The 22,854-nt window shown below is 34.1% G+C and overlaps 4 protein-coding genes across 4 annotated transcripts; 1 reads left to right on the top strand and 3 right to left on the bottom strand.

The window, feature by feature from the left end:
* Positions 1–2,481: 2,481 nt before the first annotated feature.
* On the top strand, positions 2,482–10,687 carry LOC125854369 (phospholipase D delta-like). The gene is made up of 10 exons (XM_049533899.1): positions 2,482–3,574; positions 4,808–4,924; positions 5,455–5,649; positions 5,972–6,253; positions 6,355–6,423; positions 6,554–6,701; positions 7,535–7,683; positions 8,237–8,398; positions 9,168–9,368; positions 9,684–10,687. The coding sequence occupies exons 1-10, from the start codon at positions 2,672–2,674 to the stop codon at positions 9,975–9,977; spliced, it is 2,520 nt and encodes an 839-aa protein (XP_049389856.1). The 5' UTR covers positions 2,482–2,671; the 3' UTR covers positions 9,978–10,687.
* On the bottom strand, positions 10,525–12,125 carry LOC125854409 (plastocyanin). The gene has a single exon (XM_049533943.1). It carries the CDS (start codon positions 11,212–11,214, stop codon positions 10,699–10,701), a length of 516 nt encoding a protein of 171 aa, XP_049389900.1. The 5' UTR covers positions 11,215–12,125; the 3' UTR covers positions 10,525–10,698.
* A 2,289-nt stretch (positions 12,126–14,414) lies between these two features.
* LOC125854408 (uncharacterized) lies at positions 14,415–16,515 on the bottom strand. Its single transcript, XM_049533942.1, has 4 exons — positions 16,346–16,515; positions 16,180–16,265; positions 15,246–15,503; positions 14,415–14,690 (listed from the first exon to the last, which is right to left on the bottom strand). Exons 1-4 carry the CDS (start codon positions 16,455–16,457, stop codon positions 14,526–14,528), a joined length of 621 nt encoding a protein of 206 aa, XP_049389899.1. The 5' UTR covers positions 16,458–16,515; the 3' UTR covers positions 14,415–14,525.
* A 3,462-nt stretch (positions 16,516–19,977) lies between these two features.
* LOC125854385 (ornithine decarboxylase) lies at positions 19,978–21,582 on the bottom strand. The gene has a single exon (XM_049533916.1). It carries the CDS (start codon positions 21,462–21,464, stop codon positions 20,169–20,171), a length of 1,296 nt encoding a protein of 431 aa, XP_049389873.1. The 5' UTR covers positions 21,465–21,582; the 3' UTR covers positions 19,978–20,168.
* Between the last annotated feature and the right edge of the window lie 1,272 nt (positions 21,583–22,854).

Here is a 22,854-nt window from a genome sequence, read left to right as displayed (position 1 = left end):
GAAATCAATGAAATGGGGCCGTATGAAGTGACATGAATATATAAAATTCATTGACTCGCCTCTACAGAAGGTGGGTGGGGATCAAGAGAAGGAAGAATTTGTTTTCAATTATTCTAAGTCTGACATAGTCTAGTCAATTAGATAATTAAACTTATGTATTTTGAACCATTGCTTTGACTTTGAGAAGAGAATCGTTGGTTTAACCGACGAACTACGTGGGAAATATGAGTTGAGAGGACAAGGGGACTCTAAATAGAAAAGAAGGCTAAGGTCGAGATAGTCTTGGCTAAGCAATTCATCTACCTTCTTTGTGAGGTATTATTATTCTAATTCACATTATTCTTTTAGGTAATAATATGTAAACTTAATCTTTTTTTTTAAAGCGGATGAGAAACGGTTTTGTTATGTATTGAGTTCAACCCACGATGAGTTATTATGAATAAATATCCATTTGGTAACAATAGAAATTACTACCCAAAAAAACAATAGAAAGTAGAAGCAAATATAATAAAAAAGGGCAAAACAGTCTGATGCACAAAGAATCCCACAATCATGCATGGGAAAGAATCGCATTTTAAGGAGTGTGATATAAATTATTCAGCGTTAGTAACTTCTTTCACAACTCAAACTCGTAATCTATAAATCACATACAAATAATTTATCGTTGTTTCAAGACTTCTTTTCATAAACAAATACGACATTAGTATATAGTAAAAAGAAATATTGGACGCCTTGTTTTGGTCGTTTCGTGACTTGCGAGGATTAACTTGCTTAATTTATAAATTAAGTAATGACAATTAACCGATTGACCACATAAGTGTTAATTTGTGCACAACATTCAAAAACAAGTTATCTTGGAATTGGATAAATAGAAAACAAAGTTGTTGTTGTTTTGTTGGAACTAGAGAGTATCAAATAATCTTTATATATATATATATATGAAAAAATCTTTTTGGCCAGAATGATATTTTATCTATATTATTTTACTTTTTAAAACATTTTACCCTTTTAACTTTAATATATTTTAACTAAAAAATGAAAAAAAAAAATCAGTTTATTTTAAAATTTTTAAAATGTTATAGTTTTTAAATTTTCTGATCATTTAGCACTTCCCTATATATATATATAAAGATTGTTCGTGAAACTAAATGCTTGTAAAAAGAATATACAGATTAATTTGTGAGAAAATTATATATTATTATGTCTAACAATACTTATCAACTATTGATTTTGCACACTTCTTAAGAAACTATAAATAGAAGGAGGGTAATTTTACTATATCACCCTTTGAATGTAATAAATATAATGTTTGAAAATGTAATAGAGAAATAGCTACAATTAATGATAACGATAAATTAGGAACTAAGTATAAAATCATCATTGATTTCATAAATTGGACAAATATTGTTGGACATCCAAAATAATAAAGTGAACAACTATTGTTGAGAGAGTAGTAATTTAAGAAACATTAATAGTGTGATACTATTATTCAAAAAAGAACATTAATTTTTAGAAACATTAATTTGTCTAAATAATATACCTATTTTAAAACATTTCAAAATTGAACATTGATATATAATTTAAGAAACATTAATTTGTCTCAAAAAAATTTCTTGTGTTCTATAATTTGTTTTGATGTGGCCTCAAAAAAATTTGCTTGTGTTCTATAATTTGTTTTGGTATGGCCATGGCTAAAGAGAGGAACATTTGTTTGGATTATATGCAAAAGGCATAACAAAAGTAAATGCATAAATGAAAACTTTCGAAATCTATTGGTTTATTTATTCCCTATGTCCATTTTATTTATCATATTTTCTTCACATTTTAAGAAAATATTAACTAAAAATAATCTAATTATTCTTGATTTTATTAATATTATTTACTTTTTTCTTCATATTTATTTAGCAGGGATAAAAATTACAATTATCAATTTATTATATCTTCCGATTCTTAAAAATAACAATTAACTACATCTAAAATTGCAAGAATCTTTAAATTGGACTTATTCATCTTTTTTTATTTCAATAAACACCCTATCCATTATTTTGGCTCAATTACATAAACACGATAATTAAAATGCAAGAAACTATAAATAGACGTATTCATCTTTTCTAATTTTGATAGGCATCCTAACCATTATGTTAGATCAATTACATAAATACGATAATTAAAATACAAGAAATTTTGAATTTGACGTATTCATCTTTTTTAATTTTGATGGGCATCATATCCATTATTTTAGATCAATTACATAAACACGATGACTAAAATGGATCGAAGAAATATCTAGTAAAGGACATTTTTGGAATTTAATCATTCGAAACAAAAATAAGAATTTTGGGGGCAATTTGACCAAACTTAGCATTGAACACGGAAAATAGCCACGTGTAATACTATTTATTGTAAACTTCGAAGTCCAACGCTTCGAACGTGTGCCCCATTTCTCTCACAATGTATTAATTTGCTGATTTTCAGTTTCTTCTAACCACCACCTTTCTACTTTTTCCCACCACCGTTGGCTACGGCGGAGACACCAATTTTTGTTCATTTTTTTCCTTCCCGTCGGTTAAAAACTCCGCCATAGCCGGCGGTTACACGATTCACCTTTCAACTTTTTATATATCACATTGCCTCATTTTTTGTGTGGGTAAATTTGTGTATATATATATCAATGGCGGATGAGAATTGTGAAAATGTGGTATATCTTCATGGAGACTTTGATTTGAAGATTATAGAAGCTCGAAGGTTACCTAACATGGATTTGGTAACCGAACGTCTCAGTCGATGCTTTACAGCTTTAGATATCTGTCGGAAACCGTTTACTCGCCGGAGAAGGAAAGGTCATCACCGGAAAATCATCACTAGTGATCCGTATGTTACGGTTTGTTTAACCGGCGCTACTGTGGCGCGTACGCGCGTGATATCGAATTGTCAGGATCCTGTTTGGAATGAGCATTTTAAAATCCCGCTTGCTCATCCTGTTTCAGTTGTAGAGTTTCAGGTTAAGGATAATGATGTTTTCGGTGCGGATTATATCGGCGTTGCTACCGTGCCGGCTGAGAAGATCAAGTCCGGTGAGCTAATTGATGATTGGTTTCCTATAATTGGACCTTATGGAAAACCTCCGAAGCCTGATTGTGCGATTCGGCTGCAAATGAAATTCATCCATTGTGATGGTAATCCGGCGTATAACGGCGGTGTATCAGAAGATTGCGGCCTGAAAGCGAGTTATTTCCCAGCGAGGCACGGAGGATCTGTTACTCTGTATCAGGACGCGCACGTGCCTGACGGAATGTTACCGGAGATTAAATTGGATGATGACAAGATATTCGAGCATAGCAAGTGTTGGGAAGATATATGTCATGCGATATTGGAGGCACATCATTTGGTGTACGTGGTAGGGTGGTCAATTTTTCACAAGGTGAAGCTGGTTAGGGAGCCAAGTAAGCCGTTGCCAAGCGGCGGAGATTTGACACTTGGAGAGTTGCTTAAGTACAAATCGGAGGAAGGTGTGAGGGTATTGCTGTTGGTTTGGGATGATAAGACTTCTCACAGCAAGTTCTTCATTCAAACGGTATGATATTTGCTCCTTTATGGATAATCTTATGGTGATGATTTTCAATTTGATTAATAGATTGTGCAACTTGGTATTATATAGCATTAGACTAGTTGGTGAGGCACATTATAATAATCTACTTTAATATGCTTTCCTTTTTGGAACTTTATATGTTTGTTGGGATCATTTAGATTGTACAGTGATAGAATTCTCTCTCACCCTTTTCCCTTTTTGAATCTTTGTTCCTATTCATTTTGGGGAAAAAAAAATTTAGGCTGTATCTTTCCTCTCCTAACATGGAAACTTTAAAATCCTGATCTTTTCTTGGTATCATAGATGGATGAACAAATGAATTCTTTCATTGCAGCTGATAACTATGCTAGGTCCAGGGCTCTGCAAAAGTACATGCCAATTATAACTTTATTTTTGCTTTTTAAACCAACCAGAAAAAGAGGGAAATACCGTGATTTCCCATTTTGGAAGTTGTTAAGTGGAGTAATGGACTATGATATAGGTCAAAGGTCTAGAGGCTTATGAAGATTGACACATCGTGTATTGTGAGTTCATGAAGCAGTACCAACTTTATAGGTGCTTGGCTTCATCCGTTGGAGGGCCTGATTTTCCCTAAGCTTACACTTCTCGATATTTTTGGCACTACCTTTATGCCTTCAACAAGAATTGTTCTACGGAGGACACTTGTTACCCTCATGCACCTTTGAAACTTGATGGTATTACTGGACACCTTCCTTGAGCGCATATAAAGCTCTTCTTAAGTCTATCCCCATAGCCTGTTCTGTAAGAGACCTCAATAATCATTTTGTTGAGCTTTCCTGTTTCTGTGTGCAGTACCAGCTTAATATGATGTCAAACTGTGTTTGAAGTTTGTTAGGTGGTAGTCTACCTCATGGAATGAGTGGATTGTAAAGGTAGAATCTTTTATAGCTAGAAGATTACTGGTGCTTGTTTCAAAAAAAGTTTTTAAAAGCCTCTCGAGAATATATACTTTGACGAATGATCTATGGCAGCTGAATGGGGCCTTTCAAGGGCCATAACTGAATCTCAGACTGTGGGGCTCTGTAGCCTTTCATGTGACCTACCCCTGCGCATCTACAATGCCTTGCTTTTCTTAATATTTGAATTAGTTGTGTAAGATCTTAACTTAATTGCATTTATTATTCTTTTAGCAATTTTCGTGTAGTTGATAGTCTTTTGACACTGTACTTCTGATTCAATAAGCACCAAATTGCGCAGGATGGAGTGATGCAAACTCATGATGAAGAAACTCGGAAATTTTTTAAGCACTCATCTGTCAACTGTGTGCTGGCACCTCGTTACGCGAGCAGTAAGCTAAGCATTTTCAAGCAACAGGCATGCTTCATACCATACCAATATTTCGTTTTCCTTGAGTAGATGATAGTCTGATTATGGATGATTTCTGGCTTTTAAGTTCAAGGGACAATTTTCATGCCTGAAAACTCAAAATTATTGATCTTTGTGGCAAACTGCTGCCTCTTTGTCCATGGTATCATATCTAAGACCTACAATAAGAAAATTTTCATTCCTTATCTGAGATAGGAGATGTAGAGAGACCTACATGGAAAAAGTAATTAAACTTTTTCAAAAATTTACTTTAAAATGTAACGAAGAAAAGCATAGACATAAATATTCAACCTATATATCAATCACTTGTAAGATGTGCTTGTGTATGTGTTTTACATTATTTCTGTGAAAATACTTGTGTCCTATGCAACAGGTGTGCCTCCTCACCATTTAGACATATAATCACCTTTCTATGATCTTGCATAAGATCGCTCCCTCCAAAGACCTGACAAACTATACAAGTTCCTTTTCATTTAAACCATCCAGATAACTTACATTTCTGTTTATATGATATCCAGGTGGTTGGAACCCTTTATACGCACCATCAGAAGTGTGTGATTGTGGACACACAAGCCAGTGGTAATAACCGAAAGGTTTCAGCTTTCATTGGCGGTCTAGACCTCTGTGACGGGCGTTATGATACACCTGAGCATAGATTATTCCGTGATCTTGACACAGTCTTCAAGGATGATTATCATAATCCAACATTTAGTGTGAGTATTGTTTATTGTTGGTCTAGACCTCTGTGATGGGAAATATATAACACCTGAGCATACATTCTTTTAGTAATCTCAACCTGCCAAAATATAACATATAGGCAATTCAAAAAATCTGTTTTTTTTAGGCAGTTGATATTTTAGTTTTCAGTTATCTTTTTCTCTTGCAAGCCTATAAAAATGATGACACACTTGTTCTCTGAACTAATGTTGTTCCTCTCTATCCGACCCTCATGTATTGACCTGGTGCCAAGTTTTTTTTCCCCGACTGATGTTTTGGGATTTTCCTGGCAGAGATATAATTTTGTCTTTTCGATAGGCAGGAACCAAGGCGCCTAGACAGCCATGGCATGATTTGCATTGCAAGATCGAAGGACCTGCCGCATATGATGTACTCACAAACTTTGAGCAGCGGTGGAGAAAAGCCACAAAATGGTCAGAGTTTGGAAGACGTTTGAAAAAGATATCTCATTGGCACGACGATGCTTTGATCAAAATAGAAAGAATTTCTTGGATTACAAGTCCTTCCTCCTCTGTTCCAAATGATGACCAATCTTTGTGGGTTTCCAAGGAAGACGATCCTGAAAACTGGCATGTTCAGGTTCGTAGGAACTAACGTTTTTCTTCACAAAGGAAAATATTGAGTCATTGATTAGATTTAACTAAGTTACAGCTAACACTATGTTGTTTGAATGCTTACAGGTCTTTCGATCTATTGACTCAGGGTCCTTGAAAGGATTTCCAAAAGATGTTCTTTTGGCTGAATCACAGGTGCATACTTTCGTAGCTTCTTGTTTCTTGAAGTCCATACTGAAAGTTGAATGTCACATGCCATCTTTATATAACATTGGTTTTGAATTTGCTTAACTTTCTAAAAGGTCCTTGACATTTTTCATTGCAGAACCTTGTCTGTGCAAAAAATTTGGTGATTGATAGAAGCATCCAGATGGCATATATTCAAGCAATTAGACAGGCACAGCATTTTATCTATATTGAAAATCAATATTTCCTTGGGTCATCATATGCTTGGCCTTCATACAAAGAAGCAGGTTTATCATCTTTATTCGGAATGATTGTTGTTCCTAATCTAATTTAGCATCATTTATCTTCTTCTGTGCTTTTGGATTGTCAAAGGAAAGAAAGAACCATAAGTGCCTTGAGATATAATACAAATCCAATGTCTCTGACTAATGGAGTTTTTTCTCATTTTATGTTTGGTTGGGTTAAAGAGGAGGGTTAGGTGGAAGGTGAATACGATGGATTGGAAGGATCATTTACCTTGTTTAATCATATGAAAAAATAACAGGGTAAAGTAAATTTGTAGGCCATGGTACCCTTCTACAAGTTGTGATGCCTTCAGTTTTGGAGAGAAATATTGTGATTTTGATTACAAATAGTTAAATTACCCTCATGATTCAAATCCCCCTCTTCATAAAAAGATAGGTGATTTCTTCCCATTTGTTTACGCATTGGTGGATAGAGTTAGTTGGTACTTGTGCTGGTGAGGTACCAGAGGATTAGTCAAGACTTTTACTTGTACATTCATTTAAACTTAATATGGAGAATAACCCCTTTTAAGTGAACAATGGTAATCCACTTCTTTTCCCTTCTTTCCCCTACATTTTAACCAAACAAAGTGTTAAAGACATACTATGAGTCGAAATTCATCATTGCATGCCTATTGTTTTTTCACCCAATAATATCCATTAACATGAATCATATTAGAAAAACATGAATCATCTCTACTCAAGGAGTTGTACCTTAATGAGGCTGTTTGGTCACCTAGACTATGCCAGTGAAGAGCGGTTTCCTTGGTTCTGTGTGCAACTCTTTTTGGCTCCATCTTTTTTTGTTCCCTCACAAGTGTTTGCTTGTACTTTAGGTGCTGATAATTTAATTCCCATGGAGCTTGCATTAAAAATAGCCAGCAAAATTCGGGCAAAAGAGCGATTTGCTGTTTATATTGTCATTCCAATGTGGCCCGAGGGAGTCCCCACTTCTGCCTCAGTGCAAGAAATTCTGTATTGGCAGGTTATGCAGCATACTATTCTTTAAATGTCAGCATTGTGTGTACTTCTTGAGTATTGTAATCAATAAAATAAGAATGTGATTTAACTTATTTGACCGAAAGAGTGATACACATTGTCCAACTTTTCAGATTACAGTGCATGATTTGGTATTTCTTGCCCCTAACACGGGGATAAGTGAGCGAAATGTGATAATCTAATTAGTTTGGTGGATAATTGAATATTTTGAGTTTATATCTACTTGTAGAGGTCCTCCTTTAAGTTTGGTGCTCCTCCTCTTTTAGTTGTTTCTCTGTTTTTTCTTCTCTTTTGGATGTGATCAACACTTTCTTAGTTCTATTGCCATTTCCAAAAAAGAAAAGAAAAAGCCCTTTTTGTTGCTGAAGGCTACTGACAATTCCATTATAGTTCTTGTACTTCAGTTTTACTTCGTTTAATATGTTGAGTTTGTTGTAGTTTGATGCCAGCAACGGGTGATATGCCTATCAAAGATTATTCTCAGTTACTAAGAGACTATCTCTTTTGCTGCTATTCTCATTATTGTGTTTCTCTTGCAGAGGCAAACTATGAAAATGATGTATGGAATCATCGCTCAAGAGCTAAAATCTTCTCAACTTCAAGATGTACATCTTTCTGACTACTTAAACTTCTATTGTCTGGGTAATCGAGAAGAATTACGTGGAGAATCAAAGTCTAACTATGCTTCAAATGGCGATTTGGTAGGAATCTTTATTCTCATTATATCTGCTAATTGTTATGCCACCCTTTCGCTAAACAATGCTTTAAAATCTACCTGATGTTTTTTGGAATTAAGTGTGCTTCGATATACTTAAGGATACCCTCTTTTCCTTCAGTTCGGCTACATATGTGCTTGACTGTGAATTTCTGATCATTGAAACAATCTTTTAAGCAAAAGTTAGAAACGTGCTTGTCACTTTATATACTCTGTACGCACAAGTATCTATGCTAGTTTTCTGGATTAAAAGAAATAAAAGTATTCTAACTAGTGAATGGAACATTGGAACTAGATTTACTTCTCTGTAATTTGATCAATTCATGACATTGGCTGCGTACACATCAAGTCATCTGTACTACATTATAAACCAAGAGAATATCTTTAACAACACTTGACAAGTTATAGGAACTGCCTCTTAAATATTTCCGAAGAACTAATAGAGTAGCGCAGTCGTATTTGGATCTATTTTTTCTTTTGTATGTTAAATATGATAGAAGTACACCAAATTGGTGTGATTTACAAAAGAAATCACAAAAGATTCAGATATGGTTGTATGAATCTTTTGAAAATCCTACACTATTTCATTATAGATATCCTTGTATATCCTTTTCTTACTTGAGCCGAGGATCTACCGGAAAGAGCCTCTCTACCTTCACAAGTTAGGGGTAAGGCTGTGTTGTTGTTGTTGTTATAGATAGACTTGTAAGTGCACATAATGATGAGGACTAATTTTGCCATGAAACTGCCATCAGATTTCAGCTTCACAGAAATTTGGACGGTTTATGATTTATGTACATGCCAAGGGGATGATAGTGGATGATGAGTATGTCATTTTAGGATCTGCCAATATTAACCAAAGATCTATGGCTGGTTCAAGAGACACAGAGATAGCTATGGGTGCATATCAACCTCATCACACTTGGGCTATGAAGAAAAGGCATCCACATGGCCAGGTCTGTGAATCTCCTTCCCCTAATAAAGCAAACTAGAACATTTTCATTTGATCAAAACTATCAAATCTTAATCAATAGCAGGAAAATTTTTGTTAATCATGCTACCCTGTCTATAAAAGGATCTTCTTGACAACTACAACTACATGAAGAGGCGGATAGATCTTCTATTTGATGTGTTGAACTGAAATCAGTATTTTCAACACTGAACTTAGATATTGATGTGAAAAAAAATCAGTAACATTGCAATAAATATTACCTTCTAAACACCTAAATGCTGAAATCACATTTCAATTCTGGATCCGCCTTTGGCTGCAGGTATATGGTTATAGAATGTCTCTATGGGCAGAGCACATGGGCAAGTTAGACGATATCTTCACAAAGCCAGAAAGTTTGAACTGCGTGAAGCATGTAAATGAGGTTGCTGAAGATAACTGGAATAGATTTACAGCTGACGAATTCAAACCTTTACAAGGTCATCTTCTCAAGTATCCAGTCCAAGTAGGTACTGATGGGAAAGTAAGTTCCTTGCCTGGTCATGAATATTTTCCTGATGTTGGTGGTAAAATACTAGGAGCTCGAACCAATCTTCCTGATGCTTTAACCACATAACTCTTCCCGTCTTCCGGTTTTGTAATGCCTGTAAATTAAACCAATTTCTTATAGAATTGGTGAGAATAATTATCAGAATTCCAACTCAGTGAGCAAGAACTATATCATCTTGGTTGCTGTCGAAGTTGTGCATCGTGTTCACTAATGTTATACCATTTTTTGTTGTATTAATCATGTAATAAATATCTTGCTCATGATGATCTCAATAATCTCTCCAAATGTACAGTTAACTTTAAAGATACATAATTTCAACAGATGCAGAGTGAAAATTTTCGGCCATTTGTTGTTATCTAATTTCTGTCTCTTCTATAATTCTATTCTACTATGAGAAAGATATTTTTATTCTTTGGTTTCATTGCTGTGATCATATTTCCTGTGAACACGGGCTAGTTCATACAGGTTAGGAGATACTATGTTGCTCAGATTCTCCAAAAAGGCTCTACTTTTGGATGATTTGGCAACATTTTTGAAGAGTCTGAGCAACTTAAACGGTATGTTGTTTACCATCAGGAGAAAGGTTGAACTTTTTGATGTTACAAAAGCAATATTACAGTCCAAAAAAGGTGGTACTAATCACAAAATGACATTACATGGATAAATATGCAACTTTAATTTCCTGAGTTTTCATTACACCTCAAAAAGAGAAGGGCAATACTAAAAGGAAAATGTTGAAATTGATGGGAACTCAAATCAACTTTTACATAACAGAGAGGTGAGAAAATTAGTTAACAGTAACTTTGCCAACCATTCCAGCTCCCTGGTGAGGTGCACAGTAGAAAGTGTAAGTTCCTTTCTCACTCAAAGTGACACTGTATGTCTCTCCTGCTGCATTCAGAAGATCCTCTTCAGCCATGGAAATCTTACTTGCATCTACACCAGCTGGGATTTCATCCTCATCGAATACGACGTTGTGTGGGAACCCTGCATTGTTCTTGAATGTAATTTTCTCACCAGCGCTAACGCTGAAGTTTCCAGGAATAAAAGCAAGACTCCCATCATCACCACCAAGCAACACATCAAGTGCCATGGCATTGCTAGCAAGCATCGCGCTAACAGCGGTGGCAGCAACAACAGCACCAACATCTTTCAAAGACGCCTTCACGGTCAATCTGGCAGCTGGGGCAGCTGCCACCTTGGCGGATGCAGCGGTGCTAACTCTGGAAGATGAGGAAGCACCACCAGCCTTGAGGCCAGTGAAAGATGGAATAGCAACAGCAGCAGAGGTAACAGTGGCCATTTTGTTAATAGATATGATTGTTGTTGTTGTTGCTTTTGTGATTGAAAATTTGGAATCAAGAAAAGGGGAGTAGGGGTTGATGGGGTTTTAATATGTGAGGTTGTGGATAGAGTAGTGAAGGAAGAGGTTGATTCTTTGTATAAATGAGTGGTGTATACTGTGATCAAAGGATGGACAGTTATCTGCTGTGAAAGAATGCTATTGGTTGATATGGATTATATATCCTATGACGTGTATATGTTTATCTAAAGATGGAAATTGAAGGGCTACAATTATATTGAATCACAAAAAGTTTAAACTAGTACAAGACTGAAAATAAAAATTTCAATACGTAGATTTTCCATTATGTGGCTCTATAGAAGGTCACAATTCTTTATTTTTTTCCCTTTGAGAGAAGCGGACATGTAATTTTTGATAGGTTTAAGATGCGTTTTCGACTTGAATTATATATCTATAGTTAAAAGAAGTTTAATTATGTTAATGGAAAATATTCAATGTCATTATCGGTTATTGTGTGGTATGGAATGAGACACGATTAACTTAACCATAGCTCACAAAAGGAGATATTTCAAAACAAATATAACCTCGTATACAAAAACAAATATAACTTAACTTGTACACACTAGTAAGTAAAAATATCTACAGTATAAGTGTAAATTTATCGATTATGGAGTAGTACATTACTTGTATTTTCCCCTCGATTAATCTAAAAATCCTTAAACACTATGAACACAAAATATCTCGTGTTAGCAAAAGAAAGGGTGTGATGCATATAAGCAACACTACCCTAATGTAAGCACTAATGATTGCTTCAACGATTCAAACTTCTGACCTAAAGATGGAGACAACTACATTATTTAATATGGAGTCTTTACATGAAGAGAGGACTAACCTGCAAAGATCCACAAATTTGATGTTTCATGCATTGACATAGAATAAGCCATAAACATTAGGAAATGCAAACTCATATATATATTTATGCTTCTTGTAGGGTACTCTAATGTACTACCCTTATTTCTGTTGTACTGCAATTGTACTAAGTAGTTTTTGGTACAAGCCTCAAGGCCTATTCCATCTAATTCTGCTTTACAACTCTAATTCAAAATATCTTCACATGTTAAGTGCATATCTTGAGTGAAGGTTTCATACTTAAGTATACACAGAGCAACAGAAAATGAAAACCCCCAAATATTAAACACAAAACAGAAGATTTAATATAAGGATCTTTCCTTTTTTATGTCTATATTGTTAGTACAAACGCTAAGTGACTTCTGCCCACATGATAACTCTTGGTGAACAGCATTATGCCGTTACCAATGCTGATGGAAAGTAAAATAGTCGAGGTGTACTCTCAAGTTGCCCCGTTATATATGTAATAAGATCATCCTGAATGATTGATCTAAGAGGGAAGATAGCCATTCAGAGAGTAGTAGTGATGACAAATGAGGAGACTCTAGCCCAAGTTCCATAACTTCTGAAGACCAGGGTAGGAGGAGAAATTAGAAGCAATGACTCGAGATAACGACTATAGCCATGTCTCCAAACACCGTGAACACTTCAAGAATGTAGCCTTCAGCTACACTCACACAATAGTGTGTCCTCCATGTCTTATATCAACACATACAGTTTTGAATGTCTAAGATGTACAAATGCCTTATAAATGTTCTCATGATGTTTACATATCCTAAAGATAACATTTATCTAAATGCTTTCATAATGCTTATAGAAGATGCTTTCACTTACAATCGAGATTTACAAATGATGCTAAAGATAACATTTATATTGGCCCATGAGCCCAACGGCTAGATAGTCAAGCCACCCCCACTAAAATGGGGCAAAGGTGCTCAATTGAGTCTCCCGCATAACCAGGACAAGAGACTCAAAGATAGTGTTATATACAGAACAACATCAATCCATGCGGCAATTGTGCACAGATCAAATCACAAACTAGACAGAAGCAACTGCCAACTTAATGGGATTTAACTGTTGTACAATCCTATGGACAAATGAGAGACAGATGAGAATGGCATATTCTCTCTACTCTCTTCAACATAAGATGAAATAGGTATAAATCAGCTTATCTTCCTTCTACGGTAACAGTAAGGATGAGCTTAGTGCAAAGGACCATTAACCTCACTGCAGAGGCGAATTCAAGTTTAAGTTTGTGAGTTCCTACAATGTCCTCAAGTTAATATACAATAATAGTTGGGTCCACATTCAAATATTTATCGATATCTAGTGAAATCATAATACATATAGAGAGCTTGTGCAGAAGCTACTGTGTTCACTTGATGAACCCCTAGGTTCCCATTTAGATCCGCCCCTAAACGTCAGGCCAAGTCACCTAAGTGGTAAGTAGGAAAAGCCACTATTTGACCTTCAAATGAAGTGCCAGCAACACACTTCCTTCAATCAAAACCAAAATCAAGCAAGGTTCCATTCTGGATAAGTAGCTTATCCAAAAGATTCCCTAATATAACCAACTGGCTTACATCGCATCGCCCGTCATGCTCACTGGCTTGCTTGTAAAAGTAAAACAATAAATTCCAGCTCAAAAGGTTGACAGCCCTTGAATCTAGAGCTGCTTTTCATTCCAACCAAGTTACTACTCGATTTCCCAAGTTCACAACAGGCATATAATGTCAAGATGAACCAGCAAAAAAACATAAACTCTGGCATGATAGTACAGGGGTGCAAAAACTCTTTGCTTTGTTCAATAAAGCCAAAGGGGAAGAAAGGGGTAGGAACAATCTAGTTTAGGAAGGGCACTGAAGATATCATGGAGCTAGTTTATCTCATTTCTGACTCTTATAGGGGCACTGAAGTAACCATCTCTGTTACTTCCCCCCTATGGACCACCTTATTAACCCAAACCAACCATAGTGTATAAAAATATGAAAATAAAAAGGAATTTGCCGAGTTAGTAAGCACATGAAAACAAAAACGAAAAAGTGGTTGGCATTTTGACATCCTAGCCCCAAATGAAGCAGCATAGAGAGGATATCCTTCAGTGAGATTGTGATTAGAAAATATTGAATAAATTCATCACATACATAGAACCCAGCAGCACAAACGTATACGCAAACATCAATAAGCACAGGCACTTATCCAAACAAATTCCATAATGGAAATCACAAGATTCAAGACCCAACCAAGATAAGACATACCAATATGCATATTCAATTATTAACAGTCATAACTCATATAAACAGGGTATACTTGTTATTTACAGTCATGTGATTAGAGAAACTGCCTAATAGAAGCAAGGGAATGTATAACACTCTAATTTTTACACATCCTTCTATCAGACCTTAAAAAAGTGGAAAGACGTCATCGCTGTCATCATCCATATCAAAATACTTGAAGCCAATATCATTGTCTGGACTTGGATTGAAGTCGGGACTCACGTAGCATTTCATCTCATGAAACAGGTTCAAATTATCCACAAGCTTGTGAAATACATTGCATCCACAACACTGCCAAAACAAGAAACCAAGTAAATTAGCTTATATGCCAAGCAGGAGAGAATGGTAAGCATTTGGCAGTTTATCCTCCAACAAAGATAAGAGATTCCATTAAAGCGGCAAGTCCCAGGCATATTGTATGGACATTTTGTCGCACAAATTACATAATATTATAAATAGCCACCCCAGCTATTACCCAACCCCCGGAGAGTTTATCAACAAATGTAAATCTTTGGTCTCAACCTCGATATTGAAATATATAAGACCAATGCGATGATTCAAAATCTCATTCGATCCCTCGCCCTAAAAAGTTATATTTCTCAATAAATTTGGTTGATTAGGGTAAAATTGCATCCCTAGGAAACAAGTCCTCTTTACTTTTCTCTAGAAAGTTCCTTACCAAGTCCTCATTACTTTTTTCTAGAAAGATCCTTTCTTACTTCTAAGGGTAGCATTTGTCTTCTATTTTTCAATAAACATATAAAATAATAAGCTACATAAGAAAGGGTCACTAATTCATTCTTTCATCAACCAATGTAACTTGTAAGGTTCTTGTTAGTAAAGTACCTGGACAAAAACAGTGCCATCAGTATAGGCATGAGGATTGATGGCACGAGTAGTTCGTTGGCCACAGACGTTGCAAGTAAAGGCCACACGCATACGCCTTCGTGGAGATTTAGTAAAGAGAGACCAAGGGAAGGTGGAAATTTGGTCAGTATTGGATTCAGAATCAGAACCAGCAGGCACAGGTGGCCCCTCCATACCCGAGCCAGTAGTCCAGCCTCTTACATTAGCTGCACTAAGGACCAAACCCATAGCTGCATCCTGGTAAAAATCCCCAAAAGACACACTGATCAGAACCCCAAATTCACCCCAATATAGTTAACAACCAACAATTTAAACGAAGAAAGAACTCAATATTGAGGATGATAACTCAAAATCCAGCACAATCCACCAACTAGAATCCCAAATCACCACAACTTCCTGGAAAACTCAACAATTAAACCAAAGAACGAAACCAACTTTAAAGTGAAAAATCAAAACTACTGTTGCACCCATCAATCAGAACCCCAAATTCACCATATTTTTGAGGAAACCCAACAATTCAATCAATGAAACCAAAGTCTATTCGAGATGTGATGTTTCAGAATTACCTTAAATAAGTAAACCTGCCAGTCAAAACCCCAAAATCAATCAAAATTCGTCAGAACCCAACAATAAAATCAAAGAAAATAAAATTTAAGCAACTTCGAGGTTGATTATTCAAAAATACCCCTAAATAAAGTAGACCCACAAATGAAAACCTCAAAATCACCATAATTTTATGGAAACCTAACAATCAAATAAAAAAAAAATTGAACTTTGAGGTCAATGAATCAAAAATACCTCGAGACAGAACAGACCCACAAATCAAAACCTCAAAAATCACCATAATATCATGGAAACACAACAATCAAATCAAAGAAAAATATCAACTTTATGCTCGATCAATCAAAAATACCTTGGAGAGAGTAGGATTGTTGAAGATGGGAACGATACTTGTGCCTTCATTTCCGTCAGATTGAAGATCGGGTTCATTTCCATTATCTGAAAAAACAAAAAGATTAGCATTAGAATCAATAAATGCTTGAAAAAAACTATGAGAAAAATGATTGAATACTCCATACTTTTGCGTGAAACTGAAAACTTGACAAATTTACGAGAGGAAAGATGTTTTGATTTAGGAGCAAAAACGGATAGAGAAGGGGCAGTTGTGGCAGAAGATGTCAAAGTTTCCATGGTTATCAGTGAAGCTTTGCAGATTTTTATTGACTTTGTAATGTAAGGAAGATGAAACAAAGAAAAAATTGAGACTCAATATATATATACGGTTGCCTTTGCCCATTTTACCGTGTAAAATCTCTTGCTGTCTTGAACAAAATTCCTTTTGTGGTACAAAAGACGGTTAGGACACGTTAGTAACTCAGTTGATTGGTTATTTATATAGCGTTAGTAAGAATTAAATCTCGGATGTTTGGTTATAATTTGAATGTCTTGGATCGTTGATTTAATCTTTTGCATATATATAAATATTTAGTTTAAGGGTTCGGGTGAATAACTTTTTGTCTCTCTAGATTTGTAGTTGTTTGTTGGTAAGGGTTCGATTTCACCATATAATTCTCTTCTCTATTTTCTCTTCTCCTGCCTCCAATTTAAAAATAAAATCGTAATACTACTCCTTTAAGAGGATACATTTGTTTTTCAATCTTACATTTTTCATATGACAGGTTCTTTTTTTCATTGTTTCTAGCATGAATTTTTTGCTAATGTATTTGTTTTAATTAAGTGGCTATTGAAAATAGACTCTCTACTTTCATAAGATTAGGATAAGATTACATACACGATAGCCTCGTTAAAGCCATGAGTGCATGATTAGATATTTAAAGGCGCAGTACACTGAACATAAGCTAAACTCTACCAATTGTTAGTTGGAACTTCCTTAATTATGTCATTAATCATAATTATGTGGAAACAACTTGACTTCTTTAGGAAAATTTCCACATTTTGGGCCCAAGCCCACATAGAACTGGACTTCAATAGAAAAGGCTTGGACCAGTTATGTATCTGTTAGTGAAATGTTCATTTCCTTTTAAATGATGCAAGTGTATATACTATAGATATTCACATTTGATCTTAAATGGCATACATACTGTATTTTCATAAATATTATAGTACGATCCCTTTCCAAATCTCACTCGTAGAGTTACACCAGATCTATTTTTGTTTGTTGTTTATTGTTTATATGTACAAGCAAAAATGCATCAGATATAATTGATTGATAAAATGATCTTTTGTTTTATCAAAGAGAACATTGGAATTCCATTGATAATGAAGAATTTTCGCCATCCTTCCTTTTAGAATGTATAGATTCAAGATCTAAGTAACTATTGTTCTTAAAAAATGACTCAATATGACCTATTCGTTGAAATAAGTTATCACCTTACGATGTTGATAATCAAATCTCTAATATAATTAAGCCCCTATCATGAGATCAAGAATCAAATCTCTGTTAAAGATTTGGAAAATGAAGCTACTCATTTAAAGTTTTTAATAATTCTTATCTTAATTAAACTATTCTTTGACACTATATACCGTTCATGCTTAATTTTAAATTAATATCAATTTGACCATTCACTTGCCCCTTTTATTCTATTCGAAATGAGAAAGAACAACCATACCCTCCCAAATTTTATATTTAATCTTTCTCTATTGTGTATTCTTCTCATTGGTAGTAGATTTTTTTATTTAAAAAAAGACCACCATGATGTATTATGAACAAACATTTAATTATGTACCTACTTTTTTGTATGTGTTATAATAAAATAATAATCGTATAAAATAGTTTGATGAAATATTAGTGTACAAGAAGATATACTGCTATATGATATCACCAAGTCCAATCATGATTCACCGTAGATTTCAAAAAGAAATTAATATAGTTTTAAAAGGATTAGTATTTGATGATGAAAGAAAATCAAAATGTTGGTTTTCCACTAACGTAATTAACATGATTAGAATGTGTCAAATAAAATTTAAAAAGAAAACGTTGTTCATTCTTTATTAATGGTCTTTCTTAATAATTATCTGAACATGTCAATTCTCTCAATTCGTCTATTTTTACTGTTCATCTTAATAAAATAACGTGATACATAGCACACACATTTTTTTCTTGATATATATATATACTCCATGACTCATCATTTATTTAATACTCATTTATCAACAATTGACTTTGTCAATTTCAAAATTAAATTGAATTAGATTAAATTATAAGTAAAAGCTAAATTAACATACTTAGATGTTAAAAGTATAGTAAATTCTTGTTTTTCCTATGGTGAAATAATAAATGTTATTCCTTCTATTACTTTTTATTGCATTTTGAGCTTTTATATCTAGAAAATCATAAAATGTCAATCCCTCCATCTTAATTCATATCGAACAAATCAATTTTTTTAACAACTTTAATATATATATATATATAAATTATGGTCAAAACTAACAATTTTGATTCTCAAAATAATACCGTATAAATTGAGACCAAAAATATGTTTATGAGCTGCATCTTTTCGAAATAGGAAAGGTGAAACTAGATAGAAAGAATATTTTCTTGAGTTTTAATAAAGTGATGAATATTTAATTTGTGGTTGTTGTAGAAATGACAGATATTATAAGAATATATAAATTTAAAGTAGGGTTCGCTTTATTCATTGGATTCGTCGTCATTTAGATAGGTAGTTTCTTCCAATAATTTAGGAGGGAATCTCACCTTCTTTGTCTCCCAGCATTATTAGCTCAATATAAATATAATCGGACTTCAATATAATTTTTATTTTTACTCCATAATCTTTTTATTTCAACCTTTTTTATTTATTATTAAAGTACATGCTTTTATGATCACATAAAAATATAATCATTAAAAAAATGAAGGGAATGTAGTGAAAATTACAAGTATGTGTTCAATATATACATTATGTTGAATAATATAGTTTGAATCTCAAAGAATATTTTCGAAACATGGAAAACTAAATGAATTGTGATAGAGCAAGTGGTAAGACTAATTCCACAATTTCAGTTCTTTTGAAGAGTTCAAAAGAATCAATGTACCTCGAGTTCAACTTGCTCTTTTATTGAGTCTCAAGATTCATTTCATGAGAGAATATAATATATCCTTCATAAATTGTAAATCATAAACTAATATATACGAATAGTTTTAGTTTTACTATGTTTGTTGTATCGACCCAAAAATATACTTTCTATCATATTTTGTGTGATGGGCATATCCAAATCACATTGCCTACTTGCGCAATTGATGGGCGGTGATGCATGGTCTATAACGCGGGAAAAAATGCTTATCGAGTATAAATAGTCTTATTTTTTGATTCATTTTTTAATATTTTGAATTCTTATGAGTTTAATTTGAGAAATTTCAAGCAAGGATTTCATATACAAATTTTGGGGGAGTGGATTAAATATAACTTTGAAATTTATATAATTTTTTTTTAATTCTTTGAAATTAATATCATGAATTTAACTTCTCTTTTTTTCATTTTTCTACCTAGTGTTTGGAGTCTACGTAAGAGTCCCAAATAAATTCAGATCGTGTCTATTTGGTGGCTGCACTCCCAATTGAATTTTTTTCATATCCATATTCAAACTCAAAACTCTCATTAAGAGTGAAATAGCCTTACCATTGCACGACCACTCATTTTGATATATCATGAATTTAAGTTGATATTAATCATTCGAACATAAAATTAAATAGATGAAATTGGATTATTTAGACATAAAATATAACTACAAGCAAATCCAATTGGCAAATCCTTGCTTTTCTTATGAGACAAAAAAGAAACTACATGCTGATTGGCAAATAAATTACCAAACAACGACAAAATTAGAAGAAAAAAATAAAATTACAACCACCATGCTAATTTAAGCCTAATTAATCATTCATTAGCTTGGATAAGCATAAGCAAGGTGAGTAACAATGGCGGATGTATTAAATCCATTAAAATTTGATCCAGCAGCTTTTGTATAAGCACCCATATTAGGAAAAACCAGCCAGTCATTAACCTGTAGCTCCGGTAACTGGTAATCCCTTAACACGGTATCGAGTGCATCACAGGTGGGCCCGAATACAGTCGACGGAAACGTTTTCGAGCCCCCGCAGTTGAGGTTGTTACGATTCGACATGCACGCTAATGGCGTCGCCGTCACCGTAGCATGGTCGTAAAGTACACAATTCATCGATCCGTATAACCCATCGTTGATCCAGTATTCTTTTAATTCACCTCTGACTCTTTTGCCGATGATGGTTGTTGCTAAAGTGAACGCCGTTTCTGCGAAGAAACGACCCGGTTCAGCGATGATTGTTAGCTCCGGGGAGTTCTGGAAGTGGGTTTCCAGAGCTGATTTCACGGCGGGAGCAGCGGAGGTGAATTGGTGGCCGGAGGTAAATCCGCCGCCGACGTCGAGTACCGTCATTTTTGGCATTCCGAGTTGAGTTGCTGTTTCGAAAACTTGTTTCGCTGCGGCTATGGCTCCTAGATAAGCGTTGGAATCGGCGTCTCCGCTGCCGATATGGAAGGAAACGCCGGAGACGGTGAGTCTAGCGGCTTGAGCTGTACGGAGGAGCGGCTCGATTTCTTCCGGTAATGCGCCGTATTTTGGACCCATTGGGCATCTGGCGTTGCCGTCGTGCATGGGTTTGATTCGAAGCAAAAGCTCGCATTTCGGGTGATGTTTACGGATCTTGTAAACTTCATCCTCGGAATCGTAAGTTGTGAGATTAACCCCAATTTTCTCGGCGAAAATGATATCGGATTCCGGCTTACAAGGGTTAGCAAAAACAATCCGGTCCGGCGAGATACCAAGAGACAAAACATACTCAATTTCAGCACGGCTAGCACAATCAAAATTGGAACCCATAGCAGACAACATGGAGAGAAATGAAGGTTCAGGGTTACATTTCACAGCATAAAACGGACGAATATTTGGTAAAGCAGAGTTCCATTGTTCCATAAGGGAAACAACTTCACCCAAATCTAGAACATAAAAGGGTTGTTTATCGTCCTGTAATTTCTGGGTTATGATTGAAACCATGAAATCCTGAAGGGCATCTTTTGACAGAGGAACAACTTTTCTGGTATGGCCGTTCTCCGCCGCTGCTACAACCGGAGCTCCGCCGATTGTGGACTGAAGAATGGCCGCCGGATTCAAACCGGAAACAATGACTGTTTGGCCGGCCATCCAAAGAGAAGAAGGAATCAAAGGGAAGCAAAGAAAATAGGGACCGAAATATATTTTGTGTGTTTTTCTCTGTTCCCTTTGAGACGGAGAAACCTCAAATAATGTTAACCATAATATATAGAGGAAAAAAAGAGAGAAAAATATGTAATTTATTATTTTATTTTATTTATTTTAAGGAAAAAAAAATAGTTGTTAAAGGGGTAGGTGGTCAACGAAATTAAATTTAATTAATTACCATTTATATTAATAAAATCATAAAGTGTGTACTTTTTGGTATGTCAATTCAAATCAAATCTATATTGCATGGTTTCTTTTTTCTATTATATCAAATACATAAATTTTCTTATTACTTATATGTTTATTGTAGTTACGAAAATTTTTAAATTATAAATTAAATATTGTATTAATTTTATATATTAGTAATTTACGTCGTAATCAGTACTAAACATAATGTTATATATAGAGAATATATACTTGCGTAATTCAACTGCAAGCCAACTTCCAAACAATTCGTTAGTACATATTATAGGACCACAAAATAAAAACATAGCAAAGTCCAAATTGTCATATTATATGCTAGATTCCAATTATTCTTTTGGGTGTAAATATCAGCCGGAGAAAGTGATTCCTGTTGGATTATTTTTTTTACATTATTCAAACTGAATTTTTTAATTAAAAGTGAAAAATTTATATTTATCCCTTTATATCGACTTAATAAATAATCATTTGTATAATGTATTTGCAATAAATTGTATTTTTTTTAAAATTGATGTCTACTATTTATCATATTAATAAACTTGTATTATAATAAATGACATTCAACATCAAATTGCTTGATTTAAAGTATAGAATGTATAGATTTTCTCATTATTATTATTATTATTATTTGTATAATGTATTTGCAATAAATTGTATTTTTTTTTAAATTGATGTCTACTATTTATCATATTAATAAACTTGTATTATAATAAATGACATTCAACATCAAATTGCTTGATTTAAAGTATAGAATGTATAGATTTTCTCATTATTATTATTATTATTATTATTATTATTATTATTATTATTGTTGTTGTTGTTGTTATTGTGTGGTTTATACAGAATTAAAGTTGCAATCTAGTGCTTGTAATTTCACTTGGTACATAACACTAATACTATTAAATTTGTCTATTAATTTATCTTCTCTTTCACAATTACGATTATTGGTCCAACCTTCTAGTATATTTACGACTAATAGTCAACTAATTTATATTCACACCATATAAGAAAATATGTTATTTAGAATCTTGACTAATTTGTATTCCTTGTAGATTTATCCAATTATAAGAAATTACAACCGACTACCTCGATTTACATCATAAATCAATTATGAAGAAGTTTAACGCCCCTT

Source organism: Solanum stenotomum, chromosome 2 (assembly GCF_019186545.1).
Source record: "Solanum stenotomum isolate F172 chromosome 2, ASM1918654v1, whole genome shotgun sequence".
In the NCBI taxonomy this organism is placed as follows: Eukaryota; Viridiplantae; Streptophyta; class Magnoliopsida; order Solanales; family Solanaceae; genus Solanum; species Solanum stenotomum.
The sequence above is the reverse complement of the archived record's forward strand: the minus strand, read 5'-3'. Positions and strand labels throughout refer to the sequence as shown.